Raw genomic sequence first — 19961 nt, 5'->3', positions numbered from 1 at the left:
CAGCTGTAAATCTAACTTGATCACAATACTTGGTGCATCATGACCTTTTCCACGGCAGGACAGCCTTATTCTCATTTCCGATGTGAACATATAATGAATGACACCGATGCAAAAATGAACTAACTGAAGTTTTCATTCAACAAATCATCAGAATATCAGTCTGCAATTTATTTCCCTGCAAAACATTTTCTCCATTGAATTTTACCAAATAAAGTGTACCAAAGTTGAACAACTCGTGTGAACTTCCATATTATTGTTGATCTGTTTATTTTATTGCTTCCACTGGAGAGGAATTCCACGGGAATGTTAAGACCAGAGTGCTACAGGTCTGTTTTATAAATCAGCAAACAGGAATGAGGCAGTCAAAGGAAGAAAATGGGATAAGAAAAAGGCAAGGCGGATCACTAGTCACAGACAAAAATTATTTTTGGACCTACCAAACAAATAGGCTCCAATTAGTTTGGATATCCTGGGTTATGAAAGAGGAACTTCCAGACTGTCCCAATGCAGATGTAAAATCTGCTTTAACAAATACTAGTTATTTGTACCTTGTTAGGTCAACTACAACTGAGGACTCCAGTGTTAGAAATTTAGAAGTTCAAGGCAGCATGGTGGCACAGTGGGTTAGCCCTGCTGTCTCACGGCGCTGAGGCCCGAAGTTCGATTCCAGCTCTAGGTCACTGTCAGTGTGGAGTTTGCACATTCTCCCAGTGTTTGCATGGGTTTCACCCCCGCAACCCAAGATATGCAGGCTCGGTAGATTAGCCACGCTAAATTACCCCAATTACCCCTTAATTGGAAAAAATGAATTGGGTACTCTAAACTTATTTTTAAAGAAAGAAGTTTCGACCTTAAAAGAGTTTGTAATTAGAAGGATTTTATACCTGGAATTCCTAAAATCTTACAACCACAGTAGGGCAGCACAATGGTTAGCACTGCCACCTTATGGTGCTGAGGACCAGGTTCGATCCCAGTCCATGTGGAGTTTGCATTCTCCCCATGTCTGCATGAGTCTCACCCCCATAACCCAAAGATGTGCAGATGGACAGGCAATGCTAAATTGCCCCTAAACTGGAATTTTAAAAATTACAACCACCACTTAAGGGGGAAGAAAATGATTATAGGATGGGTGGAGAGAGAATAAATTAGCAATGTTTAAATTAGCCCCCCCCCCACAACCCAGTCTGTAACAGTTGCAATTTATTCCCACAGTAGTTGTTACAGTTGAATTATCAATACTTACACAAGATGGAAAATGCAACGATGGAAAATGCAACGATTAAGAACATCACCACTATAATTACAATCGCTCGTAGATTGTTCGCTGGCTTTGATGACTCACATTCTTTACCTGCAATAGATTTCACATAAATACATAAACATCAGTTCTAATCAAACATTAGTTAAAATATTCACTGCAATATATTCAAGACAACTCCAATAAACAGATATTGTAATCTTCTTCTTCAGCGATCACTCACTAACGAGTATGATTGCCCACCTAGGAAACTAGAGTTACTGGTCATGGGTTCGGAGAGTTCTTGCACGGCTGATGAGCCTGATCCTGCACCTGCAGCTTCGACCGCACACTTGGCAGGTGTTTCTGGGAAGGTGGGAATTGGTCCTTTGACTCAAGATCACCCGTATTCCTTTCTCAGGCTTCTTTTCCAGGCTTCCTCTTGCTGTTGGGTGTCCTTGAAGAATTGTGTCCCTTCAATCAGGTGGTTCCTCCACGTAGGTCTTTTCTGAGTAAAGGTCTCCGAGACATGGACGTTAGTCCATGGACTTCATAGACGTTAATGTTCTATTTCTCGAGGCAAGTGCCAGACAGAGAGAATGTATTTCTCGAGGCAAGACTTCAGGGTGTTTTTGAAGCTCTTCCTTTGTTCTCCTCCTAGTTCAGAAGCCTGCCTTGAGCTGGGCAAAGATTTGCTTTAGCAACCGGGACACTGTCATGGTAAGCACATGGTCAGCCCAGCAGAGGTACAAAAATTAACTGCAACCTCATTAGTGGCATCTTGATTACATCACAACCACTAGAAATCTTTGATTCCCAACTTTTACTGCCTGTACCATCTTTGGTATGTTTGGCATCACGATTTTGACATTTGAAAACAAACAGCAGAATACACGCTGTCCTTGTTAAACAGTACATTATATCAGACAATGCCAAGAGAGATCTACTTTAATAAATACATGTGGACTCCTGGTGACCGCGATATAATTTCTGAACTATGGCAGCTGATACAAACCAGAATTGCCGTGAGACAAGACTGGAAGCATGTGTTTCATATCTGGGCATATTCTGTTACCATTCTTTGTCCATTCATTTGAATAGGACTCATGGGCAACAGACATTTGCATGTGTCCAAGGAGTTTAAGCTCTGATATTCTCCCGCTGAAAAAGAAAAAAATATCGGTGTTGTGGTTGAAGGACATTCAACATTCATTGTGTCTTGATTTCAAGTGTGGAAGAGGGAGCACATTGAATGAAAATCTGCTTTTCAGTGAAGAAAATAATAGTAAGGGTCAAACAACACATTCTGGAACACAAGTGCTTAATTTACATTTTGAGTGTACAGGTATTATTGCAGGATAATAGCCGAGTAAACTTTAATTTTAGTCTTCAGCTTAATGTAGTTCGGTTTCCAAACATGATCATGGAGCCAGCCAGAAGCAGAATTTTCTTTCTGGATGCACTGCCATTTTCTTTTCATTTTTAAAATTTAGATTACCCAATTAAGGGACAATTTAGCGTGGCCAATCCACCTAGAATTCAAATCTTTGGATTGTGGGGGCGAAACACACGCAAACACAGGGATAATGTGCAAATTCCACACGGACAGTGACCCAGAGCCGGGATCGAACCTGGGACCTCGGCGCCCTGAAGCAGCAGTGCTAACTACAGCGCCACCATGCTGCCTGTATTTGTATTTTCAATAGACATATCATGAAAGAAGCTCACAAAAGAACATAAGAGTGCAGCAGGAGGCCATTCGGCCCATCGAGTCTGCACCAACCCACTTAAGCCCTCACCCACCCTATCCCGGTAACCCACTAACCTATTTTGGTCACGAAGGGCAACTTATGATGGACAATCCACCTATCCACCTAATCTGCACATCTTTGGACTGTGGGAGGAAACCAGAGCACCCGGAGGAAACCCACGCAGACACAGGGAGAACGTGCAGACTCTGCACAGACAGTGAGTGACCCAGTAGGGAGTCGAACCTGGGACCCTAGCACTGTGAAGCCACAGTGCAAATCACTTGTGCTAGGTATGAGAATTTTCTACAACTTTGAGACTGATGCCATCAATGGCCATGCCTGGCACTTTATAGAATGTCTTGGCCTTCCACCAGACATCAAAAGTTCAACAGCAGGGCAAGAAAAAAAAGAAAACGAGGGCTTTCATTATGCTGACCTTAACTGCATGGAGAAAACCCTGCAGAAAGTGTAGCTCAGTTGGATCAAGCGTGTCTCCCACGTGGATAACTATAGGATTCCGAAAGTACAAGAGCATTAGAATACTGACAGTTTGGGGATTTAACTTCCCACTCACCTAAACCCTTCTTTCTGTCCTTACAAGTAATGCAAAGTAATCTCCATTCTCCCAAATAATCTATCAAAATTCCCACAAGGAGAAGATTGGATGACTCTGTATCAATGTTTCATTCCTCCATGGGGAAACACGTCTGCACTCCATAGACAGAGATTTTTATTTTGGGGTTGGGAATATGGATCTGGACATTATTTTGTAAGCTGTCAATCTGATTTTCCATCCAACTCGTTTCTTCATATGACAAGAGAAATGTTATTCTTACAAATAACATTTCTTTAGCAATGCTGACTTCAATGCACATCACCAGAATATTGATCTCAACTATTAAATAGACTGACTGGCTGGACTTACCGTTAACAGAAGGAGAGTCACCATTAATAGAAAGAGAGAATGAACAGTTCTTCTTGCTAACAGGGTTCTCCATGGTGCAAGTGAAGATCCCAGGGTCTGATTTGTTGGTTTCATAAATAATCAACGTGCTGTTGTTTTGCACCAACTGATAATGTTGGCCATTTGTTATAATTTTGCCATCCTTCCACCACAGAACGGAACTCACTTTCCCTGTCCTCACTTGACAAGTCAGTGTAATAGTGGTATTCACACAGGTATTGTTGATTGAAGGTTCGGAAAGCGGTTCTGCAAGAAGAGAATAAACAGATATGAGCACAAGAACATCACTGCTTCACATTACGTACGTGTTGTTTAACGAGCTCAGTCCTTCGCAGGAACCTCACTACCTCAATCCTGAACTGAACCTCCGATGCCATAATCCCAACACAAAGGCAGTCAGCAGATGAGTAGCTGCCCAGATGACACCGATTCCCACTGGTATTCCGAACTAAAACAAAATCCTGCAGTTGCTGGACACCTGATACAAAGCGCTCGAAACCCTAAATAAATTAGGCAGCATTCAGAGACACAAAGTTAACATTTTAAATTACAAAAGGTCTTTAGCCAAAAATGTTTTCTCTGCTTCATTCTTCAAAGATGCTGCTCAACTTGTCCAACATTTATGCTCGACTGATTGGGTGACTGACTTTAAAATCGACACGTAGATGAGGCAAACTACATTAGCATTAATGGCAGATGAATTCCTGGTGTGGACAGGATTTTTTGGACCGGTATGTTTCAGTGCCAGAGTAATTTCTGGTGAAAACGTTGAATCCCTGTAAACTGTTGCAGTTGGTAAGAACTTGTCTATTAATGTTAGAGCTATTCAGTGTTTGGAAGAATTCTGCACCTTTGCCCACGAAAAAAACCCAGGTGGAAGTAAACAAGCTTCAAGGAGATTTAGACAAGTTCAGTGAGTGGGCAAATACATGTAGGTACATCATATGGTGGCTAAATGTGAAGTTTTCCATTTGGCACGAAAACATAAATGCAGAGTATTATTTAAACGGTGATAGATTGGGAAAGGTTGATGTATAAAGGGGCACGAGTATCCTGGTGCGGCAGTAACTGAAAGCAAGAATGCAAGTGTAGCAATCAGTTAGGGGGAATTGGTATGTTAGCCTTCATTGCAAGGAGAATGGAGTATAAGTGCAGGGATGTCTTACTGCAGCTGTATAGAATCTTGGGGAGACCATACCTGGAGCAGAATGTTAAGTGAAGGCAGAATGATTCCTGAAATGACAGGATTGTCATACTAGGGAGAGATTGTATCAATCGGGCATGTAACCACTGGAATTTAGAAGAATGAGGGGGGATCTCATTGAAACATAAATCCAGACAGGGCTGAACAGACTGGATGCAAGGATGTTGTTTCTTCTGGCTTGGAGAACCGGGAGGGCATCTAAAACATTGGATTTGATTTTGTTTATTGTCACATGTACCGAGGTACAGTGAAAAGTATTTTTCTGCGAGCAGCTCAACAGATCATCAAGTACATGAAAAGAAAAGGGAATAAAAGAAAATACATAATAGGGCTGCACAATGTAACTACATAACACCAGCATTGGGTGAAGCATGCAGAGGTGTAGTGATAACGAGGTCAGTCCACAAGAGGGTCATTCAGGAGTCTGGTAACAGTCGGGAAGAAGCTGTTTTTGAGTCTGTCGCGCATGTTCTCAGACTTTTGTATCTCCTGCCCGATGGAAGAAATTGGAAGTGAGTGTAAGCCGGGTGGCAGGGGTCTTTGATGATGGGATCACAATCTCCGGATACAGGATAGGCCATTTAGGACTGAATAAGAAGAATTCTCTTCACCCAGAGGGTGGTGATCCTGTGGAATTATCTACCACAGAAGGTTATGGAGGCCAAGACACAATAGATTTTAGAGACTAATGCACTCAAGGGGTATGGGGAGCACAAGGGTACGGCTTTGAGGTAGAGGATCAGCCATGATCACTTGGAATGGTTGTTTGACCTGCTCCTGTTCCTACATTTCTAGGAGGTCATCAGTACAGGTTGGATGTGGTCATATTAGATTTATCTTCTCGTTCTGTATCGGTGTCATTGTCATTAGTACACTCGAGTGGCTTGGCTCAGGGGGCGACAAGCTGTGAGTGAGTCGTCTCCGGGATATTTGCTGTGTCTGGTATCGAGTCTCTCCACAATTTCATGCAGGTTGCATTTAAATTTTTTGCCTTAAGGATAAGGGATCTAAGTTTTGTCTTCAGCAAAATCAACAACAACAATTCTGTGCCACATTTCATAAGTTACTGAGTGAAAAGGGCGGCATGTGGTGCAGTGGTTAGCACTGGGACTGAGGCGCTGAGGACTTGGCTTTGAATCCCGGCCCTGGGTCACTGTCCTTGTGGAGTTTGCACATTCTCCCAGTGTCTGCATGGGTTTCACCCCCACAACCCAAAAATGTGGTTCGGTGGATTAGCCACACTAAACAGCCCCTAAATTGGAATAAAAAATAATTGGGTACTCTAAATCTATATTGAAAAAAAAATTAATGAGCTGCAAAACAAAGTAATGAAGCTACTTACCGAAGAATTTCAAAATTATCCTGCTTTTCAGTCTTCCATTTACTGTGAGTATATAAATTCCTTTGTCGCTTAGTGTTACATTAATTACTGTCAGAGCGCCAGTGGACTCATTAAAATGTAAACGAGATTTGAACTGTTCATTTGGCTCCTCTGTAGTGATATCTGGTGCGTAATCCAAAATAGTAACAAGGTTTGCATCACTGCCAATGAATTCCCATATAACATCACTGTTGCCCAGAGCCGCTCTGATTTTAGGATCCAATAAAGGTGACGAACCAATGACAGCAGGCACTTCTTCCTGTCCAACTGATAGATGAAAAAAAAGTTAGTTAAATACTGGCAATGAAACAAAGAACTGAGTAAATAACAATTCATGTTATTTATGCCAGTGTTAAGTGACTGTTCTAAACCTGGATTTCTGAGAGTCGAGGTTCCACTCAGCTTAACAACTTCTATTCCTCTTCTTTGGTTTCTGATAAGAGTCATGGGCCGGGATTCTCCGAGTCGTAGAATCGCCCAGGGCGCGGGAAATTCCCACCACGCCGCTCCAAAGCTGGGCCGCCGATTTTCCAGCTACCGGAGAATCGGCGCCAATCGCGCCCACACGGTCGCTGGCTGGGGGACGCTGAAATAGGCCCTGCGGCGATTCTCCGCGGGCGATGGGCCGAACTCCCGCCGAGGTGGTTCAAACCTGGTACCACCCGGCGGGAGCTCGGACCCGCGGTCACTGTGGACGTCCTGGTGGGGGAGGCGGGGGGAACCTGACTCCGGGGGAGGGCCTCCACGGGGTCCAGGCCCGTATCCGGGGGCTTCTGATCGGCGGGCGGCCGCGATCTGGAGGGGGCCTATCTCCTTCCGCGGGGGCCCGCTGTTAGGTCCCTGACATGTTGCTCTGTGTCGGCCGTGGCGCGCATGCGCAGACCCGCGTCAGCCATGCTGGGCCGCCTTTTGGTGCTGGAGCAGCAGGCGGCACTCCGGTGTCGTGCTAGCCCCCTAAAAAACTAGTGAACCAGGAGGCCCGTTGACGCCGGCGTACACCACTCGCATTTACGTCGCCGTCAACACTTGGCTGACATTTCAGAGAATCCCGGCCTGGTTTTATTTCAAATTTTATTTATACAAGGGCATTTAACTAATAAGCAAAATATTAAAAGTATCTTGACTGTGGGAAACCAATAATTTTCTCATAATAAATTAACTATTGTATTCAATACTAAGAACGGAGTGCTCCCTGTTAGGTCTCCGCCAAGCTATGAAACATGCCAAGTGTGTGAAAACTTGCCAGACTGCGCACGCAAACGCTAAGCCAACTATGAAAGGCACCAATCTCAAGTAATGTCCAATGCTTAATTCCAAAGTTATCCTCCAAGTAACAGACATTCATTTCAACAAACCAGGAGGTCCCAGCCAAGAATTAGAAGCCAATGAAAGTTAAACCCATAATTCGCTTAAAAAAGGACCTTGTGGTCGAGGATCCTTGTTCCTGAATTCTTGAATCACCCGTTTGTCTGTTTGTGTTTAGGGATTTCTTTTGTGCTTATGCTTTTGCCATGTGCTTGACATTTTTCTGTATTGTTTGCTATCCTGGGCTGGACTCTCCATTTCAACGGCTAAGTGCTGGCTCAAACGGAGAATTCCCAGGTGTTTTACGATGCCAAAATCAGCGCTGACCCCTCACCGATTCCGGGACCGGCGAGCAGCGGCGCCAGGTGACCCCCCCCCCCCCACCGAGCAGCACGGGTCCCAGCTGAGTGTGGCGCCGCTGGACACAGTCCGCGGCCGCCATACCGGGTTCACGACTGCCCAGACCACAAGTCAACCACGCGGTCGGGAACTCTGCCGAAATTCGCAGGCCCCGACATTACTGCAGTAAAAGTAAGCCTCTCAGTCTCCAAAATAGCAAGCTCTAATGGCAAGACTGGTTGGTTCCATATCAACCAACTCAAAACCTACAGAGCCCAATGTAGCCATGCCCACCTCCCGCAATGGGAGACTACTCCCCCCCCCCCCCACCCCCAGTCCAACACGCCCACATTCTTGTGCCACCTCTCCAACTGCCCCTCCCACACCGACACACTCTCAGCTTGAACCTCTACAAGACACCCCTTTAGATGTGCACTTTAGATGATTGGCGAGACTTGCAGGAACTCCTTCTTGGACAGGGGAACACACAAGGCATTTAGTTAGAGTTGAGGAGGAACTGGAGGATCAGGGTGCAATGGCTTTGAATCCGATGAATGGGTCCAACCATCAGATGCGGGTCTGACGACCAAGGGAGACGAATGATTCCAAGGAGGAGTCGCTATTGGGTATCTCACGAGAACAGCTGTAGAGTGCAGTGTTCTGAGGTGTCCGGATGATGAAATTCAGACACCTCCCTCCAAGCAAGATGCAAGAATTTCTTTTTTTTAAAAATAAAATATATTTTATTCAAATTTTTCGGCCAAACAAAACAATACAAAGGTTTTCCCTTTTTACAACAATAAAACAATATAAATAACAGTGACCGTTTTAACAAATAAATAAATAATATATAAACTAAATGGCAACTGCCATAACAAAAATAATAACTCTCCAGATAATAAAATCAAACAATCCAATATACATAACCAAGTACAAATATCTATACAAAAACTACCCCCGAGGCCCCCCCCCCTCCCCCCCAAACCCCTCCCCCCTGGGTTGCTGCTGTCACCTTCCCATTTCCTTTATCGTTCTGCGAGGTAGTCAATGAAAGGTTGCCACCGCCTGGTGAACCCTTGAGCCGAACCCCTTAGCGCAAACTTTATCCGTTCTAGTTTTATAAACCCTGCCATGTCGTTTATCCAGGTCTCCACGCCCGGGGGTTTGGCTTCCTTCCACATAAGCAATATCCTTTGCCGGGCTACTAGAGACGCAAAGGCCAAAACATCAGCCTCTCTCGCCTCCTGCACTCCCGGCTCTTCTGCAACCCCAAATATAGCCAACCCCCAGCCTGGCTCGACCCGGACCCCCACCACCTTCAAAAGCACCTTTGCCACCCCCACCCAGAACCCCTGCAGTGCCGGGCATGACCAAAACATGTGGGTGTGGTTTGCTGGGCTTCTCGAGCATCTCCCACACCTATCCTCTACCCCGAAAAATTTACTGAGCCTTGCTCCGGTCATATGTGCCCTGTGCAAAACCTTGAATTGTATCAGGCTTAGCCTGGCGCACGAGGACGACGAGTTTACCCTACGTAGGGCATCAGCCCACAGCCCCTCCTCAATCTCTTCCCCCCATTTTCCCTTCAGATCATCCACCATGATCTCCCCCTCGTCCCTCATTTCCCTGTATATATCCGACACCCTACCATCCCCCACCCATGTCCCTGAGATCACTATCTTGAATCTCCTGCGTTGGGAGCTGCGGGAATTCCCTCATCTGTTGCCTCGCAAAAGCCCTCAGTTGCATGTACCGAAATGCATTCCTTGGGGCAACCCATATTTTTCCGTCAGCGCTCCCAGAATCGCAAACGTCCCGTCTATGAACAGATCGCTCAATTGCACAATCCCAGCTCTCTGCCATGCTCCAAATCCCCCATCCATTCTCCCGGGGACAAACCTATGATTATTTCTTATCGGGGACCGCACCGAGGCTCCCATCCTTCCCCTATGCCGTCTCCACTGCCCCCAAATTTTCAGTGTTGCCACCACCTTGTTACATGTGGTTACATGAGGAATTTGACCTGCTGACCACGGGTAAGGCAGAGGCACAGTGGACTTGTGGTGTATTTCTTCGGGGAGAACGGCAACGGCGCCGTCGCCAGTGCTTGTAGGCTGGTTCCTTTGCAGGACTCCATCTCCAATCTCTTCCACGCCGCTCCCTCCCCTTCTCCCATCCACTTACACACCAGTGAGATATTGGCAGCCCAGAAGTATTCACTTAGGCTCGGTGGTGCCAGTCCCCCCCTATCCCTGCTACGCTGCAAGAACCCCCTCCTCACTCTCGGGGTCTTCCCAGCCCACACAAAACTCATGACACTTTTCTCGATTTTCTTGAAAAAAGCCTTCGTGACCATCACCGGAAGGCACTGAAACACAAAAAGGAATCTCGGGAGGACTACCATTTTGACCGCCTGCACCCTACCCACCAGTGACAGGGGCACCATGTCCCATCTCTTAAAATCCTCCTCCATCTGTTCCACCAATCGTATTAAATTAAGCCTATGTAAGGTTCCCCAACTCCTGGCTATCTGAATCCCTAAGTACCGGAAATCTCTTGTTACCTTCCTCAGCGGTAAATCATCTATTCCCCTGCTCTGCTCCCCCGGATGCACCACAAACAACTCACTCTTCCCCATATTCAATTTGTACCCCGAGAATTCCCCAAACTCCCTGAGTGTCTGCATTATCTCAGGCACCCCTCCACTGGGTCCGCAACATACAGCAATAAATCATCTGCATACAATGATACCCGGTGTTCTTCTCCTCCCCGGAGTACTCCCCTCCACTTCCTGGAGCCCCTCAGTGCTATGGCCAGGGGCTCAATCGCCAATGCAAACAGTAGCGGAGACAGGGGGCACCCCTGCCTCGTCCCTCTATGAAGACGGAAGTAGTCAGACCTCTGCCTGTTCGTGACCACACTCGCCACCGGGGCCCTGGACAGCAGCTGTACCCATCCAATAAACCCTTCTCCAAAACCAAATCTCCTCAGCACTTCCCACAGTTAGTCCCACTCCACTCTGTCGAATGCTTTCTCGGTATCCATCGCCACCACTATCTCCGCCTCCCCCTCTGGTGGGGGCGGCATCATCACCCCTAGCAGCCTCCGTATGTTTGTGTTCAGCTGTCTCCTCTTAACGAACCCAGTTTGATCCTCGTGGACCACCCCCGGGTCACAGTCCTCTATCCTCATCGCCATCACCCTGGCAAGGAGCTTAGCATCTACGTTTAAAAGGGAAATGGGCCTGTAGGACCCACACTGCAGCAGGTCTTTTTCCTTCTTCAAAGGAGCGATATCGTCGCCTCCGACATAGTCGGAGGCAACTTCCCCCTTTCCTTGGCCTCATTAAAGGTTCTCGTCAAAAGCGAGGCCAGTAGGTCCATATATTTCCTATAAAATTCCACCGGGAATCCGTCTGGTCCCGGGGCCTTCCCCGCCTGCATGCTCCCAATCCCTTTTACCACCTCCTCCATCTCAATCTGTGCTCCCAGTCCCGCTCTCTCCTGCTCCTCCACCTTCGGGAATTCCAGCTGATCCAGGAAACACATCATTCCCTCCTTCCCTTCAGAGGGCTGAGCCTTATATAACCTCTCATAGAATGCCTTGAACACCCCGTTCACTCTCTCCGCTCCCCGTTCCATCTCTCCCTCCTCATCTCTCACCCCACCTATCTCCCTTGCTGCTCCCCTCTTCCTCAATTGGTGGGCCAATAGCCGACTCGCCTTCTCTCCATACTCATACTGTACACCCTGTGCCCTCCTCCACTGTGCCTCTGCCTTACCCGTGGTCAGCAGGTCAAATTCCACATGTAACCTTTGTCTTTCCCTGTACAGTCCCTCCTCCGGTGCCTCTGCATATTGCTTGTCCACCCTCAGAAGTTCTTTCAACAACCGCTCCCTTTCTTTACCCTCTTGCTTCCCTTTATGTGCCCTTATGGATATCAGTTGCCCTCTGACCACCGCCTTCAACGCCTCCCAGACCACTCCCACCTGAACCTCTCCGTTGTCATTAAGCTCCAAGTACCTTTCGATACACCCCCTCACCCTTAGACATACCCCCTCATCCGCCAATAAGCCCATATCCATTCTCCAGAGTGGGTGCTGTTCTTTTTCCTCTCCTACCTCCAGGTCTACCCAATGTGGAGCGTGGTCCGAAATGGCTATGGCCGTATACTCCGTCCCTGTCACTTTCGGAATCAGTGCCCTTCCCAAGACAAAAAAGTCTATCCGTGAGTAAACTTTGTGAACATGGGAGAAAAATGAGAACTACTTACTCCTAGGCCTACTAAATCTCCAGGGATCTACTCCTCCCATCTGCTCCATGAAGTCCTTGAGCACCCTGGCCGCTGCCGGCCTCCTCCCGGTCCTGGACCTCGACCGGTCCAGCCCTGGATCAAGCACCGTATTGAAGTCTCCCCCCATTAGCAACTTTCCCGCCTCCAGGTCCGGGATATGTCCCAACATACGCCTCATAAAATTTGCGTCATCCCAGATCAGGGCGTATACGTTCACCAGAACCACCGCCTCCCCTTGCAATCTGCCACTCACCATCACATATCTACCCCCACTATGGTCTTTGCCTCAAACAGTACCCGTTTCCTCACTAATATAGCCACCCCCCTATTCTTCGCATCTAAACCCGAATGGAACACCTGCCCCACCCATCCTTTACGTAGTCTGACCTGGTCTATCAGTTTCAGGTGCGTCTCCTGCAACATAACCACATCTGCATTTAATTTCTTTAGGTGTGCGAGTACCCGTGCCCTTTTAATCGGCCCGTTCAGCCCTCTCACGTTCCACGTGATCAGCCGGGTTGGGGGGCTCTTTACCCCCCCTTGTCGACTAGCCATCCTCTTTCTTAACCCAGCTCCTCACCCGGTTCCCACGTACCCGTATATCCCACCAACGGTGCCCTCCCGCCTCGACCACCCCATCCCATAACAGCTCCCCCTTCTCCTTAGCAGCAGCAACCCAGTTAACCCTCCCCCTCTCCGCTAGATCCCCCTCTAGCTTAGTTGCACCCCCCATGTTGCTCCCAGAAGTCAGCGAACTCTGGCTGTCCTCGGCCCCCACTGTGCGAGGCCCCCTCCTTCCTGCGTCCCCGTTCCCGCCACAATTACCATAGCACGGGAACAAAGCCCGCGTTTCCCACTCGGCCCCGCCCCTAATGGTGCATTTCCCTTCTCCTTCCCCCCGGCGCCCACAGTTCCACATTCTTCCCCATGTTGGGAGGGGGAAGTGAGAAAAGTTACAGGATCACAGAATTAACAAATTGAAAAATCCTTCCCCCCCACCCTTCCCCTTCCTCGCCCCACCACTTTGTCCCAGAAACTCTTTCTCTCGCCAGACTATTCCAGCTTCTCGTCCACAATGAATGTCCATGCCTCTTCTGCCATCTCAAAGTAGTGGTGCTTCCCTTGGTGTGTGACCCACAGTCTCGCCGGTTGCAACATTCCAAACTGAACCTTCTTTTTGTGAAGCACCGCCTTAGCCCGATTGAAACTTGCCCTCCTTCTCGCCACCTCCGCACTCCAATCCTGGTATACGCGGACCACCGCGTTCTCCCATCTACAGCTCAAGAGTTTTCTTCGCCCATCTGAGGACCGTTTCTCTGTCATTGTAGTGGAGAAACCTCACCACTATAGCTCGAGGTATTTCTCCAGCCTTTGGTCTTCGCGCCAGAACTCGATAAGCTCCCTCCACCTCCAAAGGGCCCGTCGGGGCCTCCGACCCCATTAGCAAGTGAAGCATCGTGCTCACATATGTCCCGATGTCCGCCCCTTCGGGAAGACCCAGGATTCTTAAATTCTTCCTCCTCTAGTTATTCTCCAGTGCTTCCAACCTCTCCACACACCTTTTGTGCTGTGCCTCGTGAGTTTCTGCCTTCACCACCAGGCCCTGTATTTCATCCTCGTTTTCAGCAGTCTTTGCCTTCACGACCCAAAGCTCCAGCTCTTGGGTCCTCTGCTCCTCCTTTAGCCCTTCAATCGCCTGTAATATCAGGGCCAACACTTCCTTCTTCAACTCCTTCTTCAGCTCTTCCACACAGCGCCGCAGGAACTCTTAACAGTCCCATAACAAACGGCCACCTTCCGACGCCATCTTGCTTTGAGCTTCCCTTCCTTGCCGCTGCTCCAGAGGATCCTCCGTAATCCGGCCGCTATCTTCTCCCTTTTCCATGCGTGTCCGGGGGGATTCCCTTCTGGTTTACCGCAGTGTTTTTAGCCGTTTAAATTGCCGTTGGGGCTCCTATTAAGAGCCCAAAAGTCCGTTCCAACGGGAGATGCCGAAACGTGCGACTCAGCTGGTCATTGCCGCACCCGGAAGTCCCAGATGCAAGAATTTCTGATGGAACCTGCCCCATCATCTGTGCTCCATGCACACAACAGTACTTTTTTTTAAAATTTAGATTACCCAATTCATTTTTTCAATTAAGGGGCAATTTAGCGTGTCCAATCCATCTATCCTACCAATCTTTGGGTTGTGGGGTCGAAACCCACGCAAAGAGGGGGAGAATGTGCATAAGTCACAGGGACAGTGACCCAGAGCCAGGATCGAGCCTGGGACCTCGGCGTCATGAGGCAGAGTGCTAACCACTGCACCACCCTTGCACAGCAGTATTTTTAAACATCTTCAAGGCCATGTTTGGCTGAACCTATCACCCTATCACTTCCGAACTGTCTCGTGCCTCGTGCTCATGCATACTGTTCCTGAATTTGTTTCCCCACTAATCATCTAAGACACGTCCGGTCTTCTCACCCACATCCACTGTTGCCACTCCACAGTTCTATGTCTGCCCTTATCGCTGGCATTCACACCCATCACAGACCCCAACACTATTGTGTGCTGTGTCTGGCATTCACGCATCTAAGGGGCTGTTTAGCACAGGGCTAAATTACTGGCTTTGAAAGCAGACCAAGGCAGGCCAGCAGCACGGTTCAATTCCCATACCAGCCTCCCCGAACAGGTGCTGGAATGTGGCGACTAGGGGCTTTTCACAGTAACTTCATTTGAAGCCTACTTGTGACAGTAAGTGATGGTCATTTCAATTTCGGTGTTGTTCCTCGTGTCTTAATAAAGCAAGAGTCTCAAAGTTGAAGTAGATGCTTTATTGTGAGTTTGTTTCTCTTCAGTGCTTAAACCAATGTTACATCTGTGCTGCCAGTGTGTCTTGCTACCAGCTCCCGTTTCTGTGAAGTGTGTCCTGACTTCCTGTTCCTGTGTATTTATAATCTCTCTCATGTTCCCTCTAGTGCTTGCTCAGTTGTATTGCATCTACACAGATTTACAATCACCACAATTTCATTTCATTTGAATGAAATGAAGGAAAATCGCTTATTGTCACAAGTAGGCTTCAAATGAAGTTACTGTGAAAAGCCCCTAGTCACCACATTCCGGCGCTTGTTCGGGGAGGCTGTTACGGGAATCGAACCGTGCTGCTGGTCTGCTTTCAAAGCCAGTGATTTACCCCTGTGCTAAACAGCCCCTCCAAACACACAGTTTGCATCTGGCCAGACAACCATGCAATTGTCATACTCACTATCTGTCCTGGACACTCACTGGCCCAGCCAACTGCTCACTGTCTGTATTTACTGTCGGTCATCAACCACACAATTGTTCACTGGTCAGTGTGATGGTTATATTCACAGTGCAATGGTTATATTCACACCGAGGTAGGAATCACCGCCTTTCCCCCGCCCTATCCTGTGGAAATCTCGGTGCCACACAATTGCTCACTCGTCACAGCAATTGATATATTCTAACCCAGGAGAGAGGGGAGCGGCATTTCCCCCACTCTCTCCTGGGGGCCTACAATTGTTCCACTCTTTAACACACTCAGGTAGTGGACAATGGCATTTCCCCCACCCTGCCCGGGACCACACACTCTTCAACTGCTGCGGCACGTCCTCAAAAGCAATTCTGCTCTCAGTCTCACTCGACAACCACTATCCCGACAACCACTATATGTAAAAAGCCCAACGGGACCTCACCTGAATGTTGCAGGAGTGTCACAGTAAAATGGGGATTGGTGGGGATTTTCAAGCAACGGGTATCCCAAAATTGGATATTTAGCTAATAGTCTCGAGAAAGGATTGGAACTTGGACAAAGATTCCCGGGACACTCAAGAGGACAACTTCACCCTGTACGAGATCAGGACAGGGCCCAGACGCACACCACTCCACTTGTCCTTCAGCCACCCCCGGACCACAAAATGGATTAGTACTAAAATACACAGGGAAAATCCTATGTAGGACAACACCTACAACAAATTGGTAGTTGTGGTAGATATAGCACCAACTGCCAGAGTGGTGCTCTCCCCAAGTAAAATGATTATACCTCCACTTGATCCGTAGGCTACTAGGTCGCAAGATAGGGATAGACGAGAGGCAGGACAGGGTAAAGAGAGGACTGGTAAATGACACAGCCACAGCTTATGGGGCAGGAGTCTCAACAATTCAGCGCTTGGTTGGGCCAATTTGGATAATAAACTCAAGACTCCTGACCCGCCAGGTTAAACAGACCCTAAACTCAATTAACAAAGATAACCAGCAAGATGCTGAGGAAGAACTGACCAGGAACGCAGCTTACAGCCACATGGTAGCTGTGTTAGAAGGACATACTAGGACCATTAATCAAATCATAAAAGGAGAATATGGAGGACAATGACCAGCAGCAGAACCAAACCCTCAATAGAATCTAAGGGCAGTGGAGGATCAAGCAGCTAAGAGAAAATTTAGATCCGGTCCATAGGGACAGGTTCCATCATGGATTAGTGATGAACAGATGGAAAAGGCAATTAACAAAAGTATGGTCCAATGATGACTGCAGGTGGACTCCAGGAAAAGCCTTGGGAATGATCTTAGGAGGACAGCACGGTGTCACAGTGGGTTAGCACCTCACGGCGTCGAGGTCCCAGGGTCGATCCCGGCTCTGGTTCACTGTCTTTGTGGAGTTTGCACATTCTCCCTGTGTTTGCATGGGTTTCGCCCCCACAACCCAAAGATGTGCAGGCGAGGTGGATTGGCCACATTAAATTGGCCCTTAATTGGAAAAAAATTAATTGGGTCCTCTAAATTTATTTTAGAAAAGGAACGATCATAGGGCACTCCATCATAACAGGGTTTTCAAGGTTGACAATATAGGAACAATTCGTGACAACATTTAGATAGGACATGATGGCACTCTACCGTGCACAGTGGAGAAGGAAATGAGGCTCACAGGCCCCACTCGGAATAGATATCAGCAAACTGACAAGATCATCGCATGTCCATACCCAGTCTATTTAAACGAGCATGCAGTGTGTGGCTTTCGGACAAATACCACTTTAAACTGCACCATGGAGGCACGCAGTCCAGACAGACACGACTCGGGTAGCATATAAGGGAGCAGGGTAGTATTGCCTGACTACCTCACTGAAACAACACCAATACAGCATAGCACATTCCGACATCATCAACAACACATTCTGCATCAAACCTGACATGCCGGCCAGAGTGGGCCTCACACATTTAATTGAGATACACAAAAGGACATCAACGCCACTGACGAGCTCCAGCAAAACCTGGGGGATTATTACGAAGAGTATGACACTAAACCTAAACAAAACTTTCACCAAAGTGATCCAGCAAACTCAGGATGTCACACGACAAATCGCAGAAATCAAGGCCATCACTTGGTGGGATGATTTCTGGGACTCAAACATTCAAATACACCCCACTGCGCACCTTCTCTCACACATATGGCTGTAATCCTGATTCTGTTCACCTTCGTATACCTCACCCTCACAATTCAATTCCGTAGGTTGAAAGCTAAGGTAACGAGACGTCAGGAATTGGGACCCATGTTTGCCACACGGGCCCCTTCACTACAGCCAAATTAGAGGATCTCTTGGGCTCATACTTGTTTTTGCGCTAAGTAACAAATTTTGTTCGAACTCTTATTTGTTTTACTTGTCTGTAAATTGTTACAGACATTTGTTTATATTTGTTACCTTAGTTTAGTTTACCTGTTTGCATTTGATAAGGACATGTTTCATTTATGTAATTGTGTTAATTCTTCTGTATGATGTTATGTACTGTGTGTCAGTGTTGGGGCCTTACTTGACCGACAGATGACTTGGGATGCTGGGCAGGTATTGGTCCGAGTCTGTGATCTACCATGCTTCGAGTTCAGGATAAGAGGAGGGATATGTGGCCATCTAAAATGGCCTCCCGCAAAGACCGCAGGGAAAAATGTTCAAAGTCAGGTACAGACAGGCTACAGATACACAGAAAGCTGCAGCCCAGACTTTGCAAAAGTAACACAGGAAAAAGGCTGTTGAAAGGCCATCCCAGGACAATGGGCTCAAGGTTGTGAGGGATAAGGTTTGATTAAATCATTAGAAGGGGCCATTGTGAGGGATGAGGTTTGATTAAATCATTAGAATGGGCCACAGGATGTGGAGATAACAGGATGTGGCGAGCAACTAATGTTAACGTGAACATGCAATGTAACAGATGGTAGGCGTACCGGAAAGAATGTGAACCTCGACAACCTGAACCGATCAGGCAAGAGGAGAGGGGACTGGGCTGACGGGATTAGGATAAAAGGGATAGAACAATTGCCGTAGAGTGTGCTTCTCTAGTGGAGGCACCCGACTCTGCAGACTCGAAACTAATAAAGGAACTTGCTTCTACGACTTTGTCCTTGGTGTCAGTGATTGTGAGCACATCCACATCTCACAAACTTCGGGGCTCGTCCGGGATCCCAACGGCGCTCTGCCAGTAGCCGGGATCGAGGAGTGACGAGACGACGCGTCCTACCGATTTCGGTAGTCTCTGAAATCACTGCTCTCGGGCTGACGAAGTGACGCGGCCCGGACCAGAGGACTCTAGAAGCAAGAGGGAGACGAACCAGGAAAAAGTAGACTGTCGAGCAATTCTTGTGCACAAGACCTGGGTAAGAAAATTGACTATTAAGTATTCCTCGGGCGACGGTGGGAAGACGACGGAATTTGTTGTCTTAAGGAAACAAGGTCCAGGTTAATTAAGTAACGCAGGATTAAGGATTAGACATGGGTAGTAAACCCAGTAAAAAGGAAAAGGATGGAAAAACTAATCCAGAAATCCCGCCCGATAGGCCGTTGGGGCGAATGTTACAAACTTGGGGTGACACTTCTTGTACTAAGGGGAAGTCAAATGAAAAGATGATCCGGTATTGTTACTACAGATGGCCAGAAGAACCAATAGCACCACCCTCAATTTTATGGCCAAAATATGGATCAGACGAGGATTGGGTGTGCCAACAGTTAAATATTTACGTTAACAGTAAGTCACCCATTAAACCCGAAGAAAGTAGTTATGCCGCTTGTTGGATGGTGGTCACCAATATGTTTAACTTGAAAGTTAAAGGGAAGAAAGACCAAGAACCTCCCCCTCAGTGGGACTGTTTAGACAGTCTGCCACCGCCCTATCTGCAGCCCAATGCGCCCCCTCAGAATAATCAGCCACAACTGGCAGACCAACAGGCGCCCATAAATCCTCCTCCGCTTCCCCCACTGCAACCGGTGCCCAGAAACCATCCTCAGCCCATAAATCCTCCTCCGGACATAATACAAGGGCCCCACACTCCTTCAACAGAAACAGGGGCCCATAATGATCAACCAGGGGGAATGGGGACGATCCCAAGGTCAAGAAAAACAGACGTCCAGCAGTTAAAGGACGATGTCAAAAATGTCCCTCTACCAAGCACCCGTCCAACGGCGCTGTTCCCCTTGAGGGAGGTACCCAGGGGTGACAGTA

The 19961-nt window shown here is 47.6% G+C and overlaps 1 protein-coding gene across 3 annotated transcripts in view; it reads right to left on the bottom strand.

Moving 5' to 3' along the window:
* LOC140390336 (hepatic and glial cell adhesion molecule-like) overlaps positions 1–19961 on the bottom strand; it is a 46266-nt gene that overhangs the window by 7249 nt on the left and 19056 nt on the right. For all 3 annotated transcript variants that reach the window (XM_072475410.1, XM_072475409.1, XM_072475411.1), the window contains exons 2-4: positions 6499–6804; positions 3914–4198; positions 1244–1351 (exon numbers count right to left, since the gene is read on the bottom strand). In XM_072475410.1, coding sequence (XP_072331511.1) covers positions 1244–1351; positions 3914–4198; positions 6499–6804 — 699 coding nt within the window. The remainder of the gene's footprint in view (positions 1–1243; positions 1352–3913; positions 4199–6498; positions 6805–19961) is intronic.

The sequence above is a fragment of the Scyliorhinus torazame genome, chromosome 14 (genome assembly GCF_047496885.1).
Source record: "Scyliorhinus torazame isolate Kashiwa2021f chromosome 14, sScyTor2.1, whole genome shotgun sequence".
In the NCBI taxonomy this organism is placed as follows: Eukaryota; Metazoa; Chordata; class Chondrichthyes; order Carcharhiniformes; family Scyliorhinidae; genus Scyliorhinus; species Scyliorhinus torazame.
Note: the sequence above shows the minus strand (reverse complement) of the source record. Positions and strands in the feature narration are given on the sequence as shown.